This window comes from Zonotrichia albicollis, chromosome 4 (genome assembly GCF_047830755.1).
Source record: "Zonotrichia albicollis isolate bZonAlb1 chromosome 4, bZonAlb1.hap1, whole genome shotgun sequence".
Classification (NCBI taxonomy): Eukaryota; Metazoa; Chordata; class Aves; order Passeriformes; family Passerellidae; genus Zonotrichia; species Zonotrichia albicollis.
This window is the reverse complement of record NC_133822.1, coordinates 33,079,889-33,091,998: the sequence shown is the minus strand read 5'-3', so window position 1 is coordinate 33,091,998 and position 12,110 is coordinate 33,079,889. Positions and strand designations below refer to the sequence as shown.

General features: G+C 40.2%; 1 protein-coding gene across 2 annotated transcripts in view; it reads left to right on the top strand.

The window, feature by feature from the left end:
- The window catches only part of MYH9 (myosin heavy chain 9), a 70,187-nt gene that overhangs the window by 31,716 nt on the left and 26,361 nt on the right, over positions 1-12,110 (top strand). For both annotated transcript variants that reach the window (XM_005488558.4, XM_026794517.2), the window contains exons 5-11: positions 87-180; positions 5,145-5,237; positions 5,929-5,992; positions 6,536-6,634; positions 7,502-7,645; positions 10,514-10,609; positions 11,697-11,815. In XM_005488558.4, the coding sequence (XP_005488615.1) occupies positions 87-180; positions 5,145-5,237; positions 5,929-5,992; positions 6,536-6,634; positions 7,502-7,645; positions 10,514-10,609; positions 11,697-11,815 (709 nt within the window). The remainder of the gene's footprint in view (positions 1-86; positions 181-5,144; positions 5,238-5,928; positions 5,993-6,535; positions 6,635-7,501; positions 7,646-10,513; positions 10,610-11,696; positions 11,816-12,110) is intronic.

The following is a 12,110-nucleotide window of genomic DNA, read 5'->3' as shown; positions in this document are numbered from 1 at the left end:
GGATGTCAGTAGCCCTTTTGGGATTAGAAATATGATAACGTCCCCTTACATCTTGTTTGTTGATAACTTGTAGATTTTCTTTACAGAGGTGAATCAGGAGCTGGTAAAACAGAGAACACCAAGAAGGTTATTCAGTATCTGGCTCATGTTGCTTCCTCACACAAGTCCAAAAAAGACCAGGTAAGACCTAGGTTTAATGGTGTTTTATTGCTCTGCAGACTTTGGACATTAAATATGTATTGGCTGATGTTGGTAAAAGACATATTGCTCAGTAGAAGCTTAGATGGTAACATCTGTCAGGGGATTGAGGAGGTCAGTGAACTATGAAACAACAAGTCTGTCAAAAATTGCAAGTCAGGGAACACTGTTCAAAGCCATAACTCCTTTGAATTCGATGGATCTACAGTGGGCATAAACTCATCCACAACCCCTTGGATTCATGGGCAAATGCATGGGTAAGAGCTGCTGTAAATGCATCATCTGTACTGATCTTTTCACATGGTTGTATTGCTTATAACCAGTGTAGGTGGTTTAAAACTGATCCTTCTGTGGGGGAGTTGTCTCCTTTCTTCTGTGCCATTATAGATTAGGTCTGGCCATTACATGTACTGTCTCAGAACTGGAGAATACAATGATAGGCTAGTGGACATCAGCTGAAAACTTAAAAATTGTAGGAAAACATTAAAATGGGGGAAACCAAGTGTTAGCAGCATATGAGAGGAGGGTGGTGATGAGGTGGGAGGACTTTAAAGATGTCTCACTTATATTTTTTTCCCCTCCCTCTCCCCCGATGAACTATTGCCGAATTCTTCAGTTGTATCCTCGTAGGTGAGCTGCACGTTTACTGCACGTTCTGCACCAGGAATGCATTTTCTGTCCCATTGTGTGATTTTTTTGAGCGGCTTTTCACTCCACACCAATATCACTTTCTGCAGCTAAAACAAATCCATAGACAATTCACAATTTTTATTTTTTTTTGTGTGGTGCACAGTAATCTTTTTGTAAGGATGTTCAGTTGGAGACTGTAGTGATATCAAGAATACTTGTGTTCTGTGCTCAATACTAGTTTGCCTTTAAAGTTTTTTTGCAGGATTTTCCCAGACACATACCATCTTAGAAGTATTCCATCAGGACGATAGGACTGGACAAGGCTTTCCTAGGCTCTTAAGCATATAGTGTGTGTGATGTTCCTAGTAATATTGATGTCTTTAAGTATTTAGCCAGGGAGTTTTAGAACTTGTTAGCCAGATCTGAACACGTTGGAAATGTTTATTAATGAAAGCCAAGTGCTAGGTGTGTCCACTGCATCTCTACATAAGAGTTTTCCTGTAGCAGCTTAATGTGTAGGCATGTCTAATGCATGTAGAGTATATAAATAAGAAGGCATTTCTGCATGCAGGCACACTGTGTGTGTGCATGCGCATAGTAGTAACTAACTTCTGGAATTCTACCAAAAAACCCCAACGTTCTATGTGCCAAAATTTCAGACATATGAAGGCTTTTTCCATGGTCTGTCAGTAGCTGTATTTAGAAACATTCTTCTTTTTAGTTTTTTTAAGTGTGGAAAATAGAATCATGGGGTTGAGTTAAGTATTCTTCCACTGCTTGTCCATGAGTAAAGTTTGAACTGCTGAAGCAGGACAGACAATCTGCTCAGGAGAATAAAACAGTCCTAAGTTGGACTGGTTGGTGATTTGCTGAAGCTTGATATCAAATTTTTTTTCCCCAAGTTTTGATTTTTTTTCAAAAAGTCCTGCTCCCCATATTTTGTTACTAAACTGACGTTACCAGAGGGGATTTAGGCTGAAGCCTTTGTTAATCAGCAGTGAGTGCTCTGCAGCACTTCCTTATGGTGCAAACTTGGACTCAGAATATAGGAACTTATGAAGATGAATACATTTAAATTTTTGAGGATCTCAGGTATACTGGTCATGGAAGACTTTTGTCTTTAGGCACAGAACTAAGCAAAGGATATTGTAGAAAGTAGTGGTACTTTCTTTACTGTGAACTTTTGAATGTAAACTGGTGTTTTTCCAAATGCCAGAGCAAAATCAGCTTTATAAAACATACTTTTTAGCTCACTTGTTTTGGAGGTAGTGGTGCATTCCACCATTCCCAGTACATTAGTATATTCAGCTAAATAAGCTTCTAGCTGCATGGTGTGACTGCTATGCACACTAAGACTCCTTTTGGGGGGGGTGTACTGAATCTAATGATAGAAACTTTTTTTTTCATTTATTAAAACTTCTATTTATGGAAGTTGAAGTCAGTGTTTTCCCATGTTTAGTCTCAGCTTCTTTACTGCCTTTTTAAATCTGTAATAATTTTTCAAGATGTGAGTGTTTGCAGCTAATCAGAAATCCGTGGGCAATAGTAGCTGATATTTAAATATTTGTAACGAAACTTTGGTTATGGATGATCCTTCTCCTTTCCCCATGCAGCCACTGGTGTTGGGATTTAGTTATTTGATAATCTCTCACATGACTGCAGAGAAGAATACAAAAACAAATCCCTAATGTGTAAAAAACAAAACAACAAACTCCAACAAACCAAACAGCCCAAACACCACCCCCATATTTTTTTTTTAATTGTATGCTGTTAAAGGTAGATATGATTTCTGGATGCCTTTCTCCATACTTTCTGAAGAATAAATAGCTGGAAAGACTTCAATCTTGCTTAAAAAACATTTCAAAAAGTGTATGAGATAAAAAAAAATTCAGTGCAAGGTAGATGTTAAGGATTTTAGTTGCTTTAAATTTGTCTTGTAATTTCAGAGCAGTAGAAAGACAGCATACTGAAAAGTGTTAGGAACTGCCAGCCACAGGCTAACAGACCCAGTGGCTTTTTCTGCTGCTGTTTTCATGAGGAATATTGCACATACTTCAAATGAATGCCAAGTGTTAAACAAATTTGTTTCAGGTCAAGGAATGGCAATTACAAGTGCCAGGAAATTGGCAGCATCTTAATGATAGGTACCCTAGGATTTTTAGAAAGCTTGGACAGCTCTGTCTTGTAATGGTTTTGCTTTGCAAAATTACCTATTGTATAAAAATAATGAAGTATCTTCCATCAGTGAAAGGTGATAAGCAAAATTTAAAGTAAAAAATCTCCAACAAACTCCACCCAAAAACTTACTAAAATTTTTAAAACATAATGGAATTGCCTTTTAAACAAAGACAGCATGCAGTGAGGAATGGGTACAGTAATTGCAGACACGTAGCCCTATGTGCTGTTACTGTGGCGTGCTGAGAACTTGGATTTTCCCACTGTGTCATGGTGCTGAGGCAAATGAGGAGAGCTCAGTGATTTGACCAACTCTTCAGCATTTTCCTTTCCCCAGGAAAGGAAAATGCTTCATATTGCTGTGAGGCCAAGCTGTCATTCTCTATGCATATTGCTACCTTGGTGTTTCAAGAGGCCTAATCACCTCTAAACTGCAATTTACCAACACCTACTTGAAACTAATGACACTTTTTCCTGAGGTACTAAGTAACAGTAGGGTCTATTATATGTGGATTTGCATTAACTTCCCATCTTTGTGTAGCTACTATGGCCTCAGTTTTATTTATAGCCAAATAATTAAAATAGATTTGATGTCAAAGCCTGATCTCTTCTCCCTCCTTGTTCCATTTAGCTGGGTTTAAGTGCTGTGTTGCTGTCACCTCTCACTTGAATAGGAATAAATTGCAGTTAAAAACAGAGGCCTAGGGCTTCACTGCAGGATGGGGAAGAGAAATGGTGTGAGCAAAGAGCATTCCAACTAAAGTACATGTGACAGAACACAAGGGGAAATGTGACCACCACACAGTTTCAAGGACTGAACCCTAGTTTCAAGGGTTTTTTTCCTTGCAATGCCAGATGCTGGCTCTGTTGTGAGACAGATGATGTCCCAGCTCAGGTTCTCTTACCAGGGCTAAGCCCCTTGTTACATATACTTGACAGTGAATGGAGGTGTTTGCAGCAGCTGCCCCTTCTGTGTATGTGCAGTTCCACCAGGGCTGGGGGTCTTGTTTGGCCTTGCACTTTGCAAGCATGAAGCAATTGTGGAAGTAAAAAATAAAGACTTGTAGTTCATTGTACAGGTTCTCATATATCTTCCTCCTTTTTTTATTGCCTGTATTTTTAGAGACACTGTGTAAGAACTAATCTGTCTTTGAGGACAAATGGGAACAATTTTCCTTTAGAAGTAACCTTAAATAGTTTCCCCATAAATTCCAGTTCTCACAAATCAAACTTCATTTCCATCTGTTATGCACAGGCAGTCTTGAGTACTTACTGATAACTGCTAAAAAGAGAAACATTAATCTAAACTGTAATTTTGTGTCTCCAGAAGCTTTTTAGTTGATCTTGAAATATAGAGAACACCATGCTTTTTGCACAGAGGACAAGTAATTTTTCAAAAGTGCTAGGGATACATGTAGAGCCTGCAGGGAAAGGTGTATATGCTGCAGTGGCCTAGTACTGGGCAGAGATAAAATTTCTGAATTTCTTTTTTCTACAATTCTAGCATTTTGTATTCCTTGAGGGGAGAAGTGTGTGAATATGGCAGCAGACTGCAAACAATCATGCAGTTTGTGGGATACCACTAATTCTCTTTTTTGTGTGTTCCTCCTTACAAAGGAGATTTTTGCTTGTTTGTACTTTTTAAGATGTAGACTTATAAGAAGTGCAAGCATTTTGTGTTCGGTTTTACAAAACATTAGATTTTTTCAGACTAACTTCTTAACCTACTAGTAGCAGCGTTCAGAGCTGTCTTTTAGTAGCAAGATAGGATTTGCCTCACTGTTGCAGGCTCTGTGGCAGAACACTTCTGGGATGAGGGCCTGGTCTTGGATGCTGGTATGGTTTTCACTTTGTCCCTGGGAAGTCTGCGGGATGTTACAGCCAAGTGACTTTGAAGGGCTTCTTGCTAACAGGAAGACACACTGGGAGGAAGGGAATGAGGCTTATTTATGAATGTTTCTGTTTAACCCAGATAACTAATGAGTCTCCTTTGAAGGTTTAAGTGATCATCTCCTAAGGTTTAATATGGCTTCTCTGCAACAGATGCCAAACTAGTGTGAATTGAAACCGCAGTGCTGGTTTGACCCAAGGTTAATGCTGTGAACCACTACCTACTTTATTAATTTTGGATTTCTCTCTAGGGAGAACTGGAGAGACAGTTGCTCCAGGCTAATCCCATCCTGGAAGCCTTTGGAAATGCCAAGACAGTGAAGAATGACAACTCCTCAAGATTTGTGAGTATTATTATGTCATGAGTTTATTCAAAAAGTGCATCAAAAGTGTATTTTATACTTTCCAGTGTTCTTTTTTTGGGTGAATTGCTGTCAGAGTAACTGAGTGACTTTTTTAAAATTAATCTGGGAAATTAATTTCATTTGGTGAATTATCCAGAATAGATCTTTTAGATCTCTAGAATGAAGAAACCAGATCCTGTGCCAGGATCACCTGTGCTGATTTTTTTTGTAATCATTACAGTTGGTTTTATCCTAGAGAGCAAATACTCGTCTTTATTTTGCTTGTTCTGGAGAACAGTGGACAACATCTGAGAGGCAGGTGGCAGAGCTGGAGCAAAACCAAATTAAAATGGTTGAAGCTAACACTGAAAGGGATGGAACTGTCAGGGTAGTGTAACATGAAATTCAAGGGACCCTGGTTGTGGGAACTCTAGGTTGAAACATAAGTGAGTGTGAGTTGTAGGCTGTCACAATGACAGAAGTGTCTGGAAGTGCTTGGTGTCTTTTTTTGTTCAATTGCTCTTGTGATCAGTAGACATTGCCTGTTGGCTGACCTTATGCTTTGCCTAAAACTTGCCTGACCTGTTTGGAGTTTCCTTTCCTGGATTAAAAAGAGAAGGTTTACCTCTGTTGTTTACTGTTGTTACAAACACAAAGAATACTAATTTTAATGCTATTGTCTTCCTCTTAGGGCAAATTTATCAGAATCAACTTTGATGTCAACGGCTACATTGTTGGAGCCAACATTGAAACCTGTATCCTTTCTGTAACCCCTTGAAAGTTTCAAGGCTCTAGAGGTGTCAGGAATGGTACCTAGCAGTCTCATCACCACTGACTTAGGTTGAGAAAGCAGTTGGAAGCACTATAAATTTCTGCTATCAAGCTCACTGTTGTAGTCTCCTCTTTCCTCAGTAGTATTTTGTGATCTTTGTGATCATGATGCAGACCTTTTCTGAGTTAATGAATGAATTTGAATCTTAAGAGGTGAAATGCAAGCATAAACTGCAGCAATATGAATAGGTATGGAATTTCATAAGTCATTCTTGCTTCTTTCCAAGGCAAGTGGGGATTGATGGCATCGGTTTTTATGTTTCTTACCAATTAAGTCTCTCTTACCATAGTCATCATTCAGAGGCTGGCAGAACTGAGACCAGAAGCTCAATGGGTTATTGACTGATAGCAATTGCTAAGTCGATACCCCTGTCAATTGGTATGAAGAAAACATCAGGTAGTTTTTTCTCCTACCATAGAGTAGGAAGGGATTTGTATGTCCTGTCATGGGCCTTGACTCTCTGAAGATCTGCTGGAGAAGTCACGTGCAATTCGCCAGGCCAAAGAGGAGAGAACCTTCCACATCTTTTACTACCTGCTCTCTGGGGCAGGGGAGCATTTGAAGAGTAAGTATGATTGTGTTGTGGTGAGGGAATGCCATAGCTACAAAAACAGAGGGTTCAGAACACTTGTAGAGAAAGACCTGTTCCTTCACAGTTCCTCCTTCTCTGCCTTTTGGATATGGTCAGCTCTCCTCCACCTCTTTCATACACTCATACATCCATGTGTCCTCCTCCTGCCCTTCTCAGTTCCTGAAAACTTGCTGCTCTGGTTCCTTCCTGCACTTGTCTCCCTGCCAGCAATGACTCTACGCCCTTCCTTATCTAAATCGCTGTCCCATGTTTAGTCTAGTCTTGCATGATGTAAACCATTCTGGTGCAGGAATGGTCCTGCTGTGATGCACTTGGTGTGTAACTGAGTGGAGCAAATCTGCAAGCCTCTGAGCACCTCTAGCAGTCTGGGATCCCAGCACACCTTGTTTTAATACCTCAGCATGGTAATGTGGGTCTGTGTTGTGCAAGAGCTGCAAATGGATCTGCAGGAATGACACAAGGAGAGGACTTTCTCATAGCTGCTACTGTTTCAAGAATTAATATATGAACTTTTATCTGACTTGAAACAAATGAGGTATTGAAATTAAAGACAGATTTACTTTCAAGTTAATCCCTACTATTGACAGATTGAGGACCTAATGATGAGTGGCACTGCTTTGGTGGAGTAGGCCAGAGGAAGGAATAGCAAGAAATAACACAGAAAATTTCTGTGTTTACTAAAATATATTAAATGTTCAGCCCGAAGTAAAACTGAGCTTAATCCTAGATTCATCCAGCAGCTGGTAGCATATGCAAGTCAGAAATTTGATATTGGTGGTAGCTTGTTGTCTGTTTAAAAAAAAAAATGCATAGCAACTTCTTTCTCAATTCTTTCCTAAGATGACCTGCTGCTGGAGCCTTACAACAAATACCGCTTCCTTTCCAATGGGCATGTTACCATCCCAGGCCAGCAGGACAAGGACATGTTTCAGGAGACCATGGAGGCAATGAAGATCATGGGAATCCCAGATGAAGAGCAGATAGGTATGAATATGCAAGGAATGAAAAAGGGAACAGGCTGTGTCTCGAGATTTTTTTGTTCTGGTGTTCTTTTTTTTTGTTTTGGTTTGCTTTGTTAGCTTTTTGTGTAGGGATTTTGTTGGTTTTGTTTTGCTTGTGTCCATTCCTGCTCCCCCTGCCCTGAGTGAACAGTGTGCAAGTAACAAAATTCAATGCCTTTGGAGTCACCCACCTCAGGATCTACCAGCACAGTTTCACGTTATACAGTTAACTCTAGAACAAGCAGCTAATAAAAACATGCTTCTGCTTGCTGTTTTTGTTCCCAATCTGAGGCTTGTATACCCAGTTTATGAAAAACACATTGAAGATACAAGAATGCCCTTATTCTCTTATGCAATGCATGGCTTGTGTGCTCCCCCTACCCCTTAGCAGTGGCTCTAAAGCATCTGATCCAACCACTGCTGGATTAGTCCTTTGAGAATGGGCTGGTCATAGTTCCTTTCTTTCCAGCTTAACACTGAACTGCTGATCAGAAATTAATATTGTCTGATTCTGGGAGCACAGTAGCATGACAGTGAAAACAGAAATGCACACAGCCAGCACAAAGCACAGTGATACACATTCACCAGAGCTCCGTGCTCGCTCATTCATTATCTGCCCCGCTGGTGGGAAATCAGTGTTCTGCAAAGTCTCACCTTCGAAATGTGTGTAGTCTTCTAAAGCTAGGACTGTTACTCTCTACCCTGAAGCAAGCAGGCATCTGTTGTGGTTTGACATCATCTCCTCTGCTAGAGGCTGCAGCTCTTGTGGCTGTAGGGAACATTTATTTACCTGTGCCTTCTGCTGTTTACAGTCCAGCTGTTAAAATCTGTGCTGTTGTTATTGACAGTTTAATACATTTCTTGATATCCTGAATCATCTGAGACTGAAACTTCTGTATGGAGGTGAAGAGAAATTTGTCAAAACCAAAAAAAAAGAAATGGTAGCCTAATTCATTGTCAGGGTGTCCTGCTATGCTCAGTGTTTTGAGTTGTTTTTAATGTATGCTCTAGGGTATGTCTTTGCTGTCATGTCGATGAGTTATTTGTTCCAGGCACTACAGAAAAAATAGCTTTAATGTTTTACACTTGCTGAGGAGCCAGTGCCCTTTTGCCAAGATCCAGCCTAACCCTCCCCTGACAAAGCTTCATGCCATTCCCTTGGATCCTGTCATTGGTCACCAGATAGACGGGTGCCTTGCCCTCTGCTTCCCCTTCTGAGGAAGCTGTAGGATGCTGTGAAGTCCCCTCCTCAGTCTCCTCCAGGCTGAACAACCAAGTGACCTCAGTCACTCCTCCTGTGGCTTTCTCTTGGCTCATTGCCATCTTCATAGCTATCATTAGGGCAGTCCCTAACAGCTTTGTCTTTCTGATATTGTGGTACCCAAAAGTGCACCCAGGACCTGAGGGCAGGCTACACCAGTGCAGAGCAGAGTGGGACAATCACAAACATATATTTCTTTTCTGTTGCTCCTAATGTAGCATATAATGGAGCCTTTGTTCACTCTCATCCTCAAAAGGATGTTTTCTTAAAACAAATCTTTTTGTGAGTGTTGTGGTTTAACTGCAGTTGGCAACTAAGCCCTACATGGCTGCTCACTCACTCCTGCCCAATAGTATGGAAGAGATAATTGAGATAGTAAAAGTGAGTAAACTCATGGATCAAGATAAAGACAGTTTAACAGATATAGCAAAAGCTGCACATGCAAGTGAAGCAAAGCAAGATGAGGAATTCATTCACCACTTCCCAAAGGCAGGCAGGTGTTCAGCCACACCCAGGAAGGCAGGGCTCCATCACACAGTGACTTGGGAAGACAAACATTATCACTGCTAACGTCCTCCCCTTCCTTCTTTTCTGAGCTTTATGTGCTGAGCATGATGCCATGTGGTATGGAATATCCCTTGAGTAGGTTGGGGTCAGCTGTCCTAGCTGTGTCCTTCCCCATCTTCTTGTGCACCCCCAGCCTCCTCCGGTGTTATGAACACTTGTTTCCAGCACAAATCCAGAACACAGCCCCATAACAGCTACTGTGAAGAAAATTAGTTCTACCCCAGCCAAAATCAGCCTAAACAAGTAGAAATTGGGGGGACAAAAAATACCTTTATTAGAAGATTGCCTTCAAGTGACTGGCAGTTTGCTCGAGGCAACTGGAAGCTATTGTGCAATGAGCTTTGATATGTGGTGAAAATTGAATTGACACCATCTTCCCTGTCTTGGCATCTGATAGTTTGGCTTTTGTGACGTGCATCATTTGAAGAGTATGAATGTGTCATTAGCAATGGGGTGGGGTGCTTCAGCATATAATTAATAATAGTTACGGTACAGACACTTTCGCCCACATCCTGCTGCCTTCTGTACTTTACAATGTGTGTCTGTAAGGACTGCAGATCTTGGTCAGGGAACTGAAAGTGTTACAGGGTTAAAGAAACAAAATCTTTAATTGAGGTGCACTCTTAACTGTCTCTTTCCTTTGTTCATCAGTAACCGTTGAGGAAAATTGAGTATGAATTCACTGCATGAGTTTTTATCTTCAAGCAGAGAAGAAAGTGTTTTATTAAAAAATACAGTTGTTGTAGGTGGCACTTAACCCTCAGTCCTGTCTCTTGCTATTTTATAGAGATGTTGAGAATATGTAAATTGCTAGGCTGTGTAGTCTTGCATAGGAATGACAAGGCAAGTCCTTTGTCCTGAATGAGAGTAGTTTAGAGGAGTAACCTTTGGTGTGTTTTCCTAAATTTCAGAACAATTTTTGGGGTGCTGAGATGGGCCTCTTTACCACATTAAGAAAGATAACTGTGTCACAGTTTGTTGATGTCTGACACTAAGCTGTTGTTATTATTACTATTTTAAAAGGTCTGCTGAAGGTTATCTCAGGTGTTCTTCAACTTGGCAACATAGTCTTCAAGAAGGAGCGTAACACAGACCAAGCCTCTATGCCAGACAATACAGGTAACCAATCCCCTGCCCCACACCAAAGAAAAGTGCAGCAAAAAGGCCTCCAGGAAGTTCTTGCAAGGGGGAGAATGTCTTGCAGTATGTATGGAATGCTGGAGCCCTGTTTTTACAGGGTGAATTATTTGTCAGAGGAGCTGGCGTGCCCCATACAAATACTCAGTGTTCTGCCAGGCGTGTGTTTGCAGCCACCCACGGGCAGGAATGTGACAGTGTTCCTGTGGCAGGGCTAGGCAGGAAGTGCACACCATGAACAGATGAAAAGGATTACTCTGCTGAATATGTGGAGTGTGTGCTTTAAACGAGCTACAGTAATTGCTCCTTCAAACTTATATTATCAGATTTTAAGGAACGTTCTGTGCTGCCTTTGTAGGTAGTCTGGTAACTGTAAGAGTAAGGTGGTGGGTAGTTTTATGGTGGGTACAGAAGCATGTGTGCGTATTTTAATTGCTCTGCCCATTGTTGAATGTGTAAATAGTGCCATGCTTCACGTGATAGAAGACTATTTGTTGGAAGACTTAACTCTTAGACCTTCATTGTAGATGTACTGCAAAAGTGCAAATGTTGCTAATTTTATCACTAAGGGTTTTTTTTTTTTTTGGCTGTTACTATTTAAAATATGCTCTAAATGCCATTTTAAGGAGGAGAATAAACTGTTTGGGTTTGGGATCTTGAATCTGAAATACAGAGCTGTCTCAAAGCCTAATCAGTAGATGAAGACAGAACAATTAGCTTGATTAAGAATCCATTATCTGATGTATTTTTAGATTGATTACAGACAATGACCTTCTAAAGCTTCTGTGTAACAATTTAGTTGAATGAGGCTGTTACTTCAAATATATTCTAGTGGCTTCTGGAGAAACTCAGTAAACTGTTGTATGGGTTGCAAGAGAGTTTTTTTAGAGTGATTTTTTGGTTACGAAGGTATTTTGTCTTAGTAACCTGTTCTTCATTTAATGTTTTTTGTAAGCTGTTTCCTGACTTTTCTAAAGACAGTTGTCAGAATGTTTTTCTTTTTCTCTTTCTTTCTGTGAGGAAAAACAGAATAATATGAATCTTTTTTGTCTCCTCTTACCATCTTTAGCTGCTCAGAAGGTGTCTCACCTTTTGGGTATCAACGTGACAGATTTCACTAGAGGTATCCTGACTCCTCGCATCAAAGTTGGACGAGATTATGTCCAGAAAGCTCAGACCAAAGAGCAGGTAGGCATTCTCAAATTCTCAAAATGTGAATGAGACCACTTTGGTCTCTAATCTTACTGCTGCACTGCTAATGAATGTTTCAAAGGTTTCTGTAGTGTTTACTAACCATCTTTATGGTGGCAGTACATGGAAAGCACACTTGAATGATGTACCTTAATATATTGCTTCTAACATAATATATTTTTTGTTCATATAATCTGTGTAAAGATGGAATTCACCCTGTTCCTTAGCACTTTTTCTCTTAAAAAAAAAAAAAAAAAAAGAGAACACAAATCCCCTAAATTTGGTAACCGGC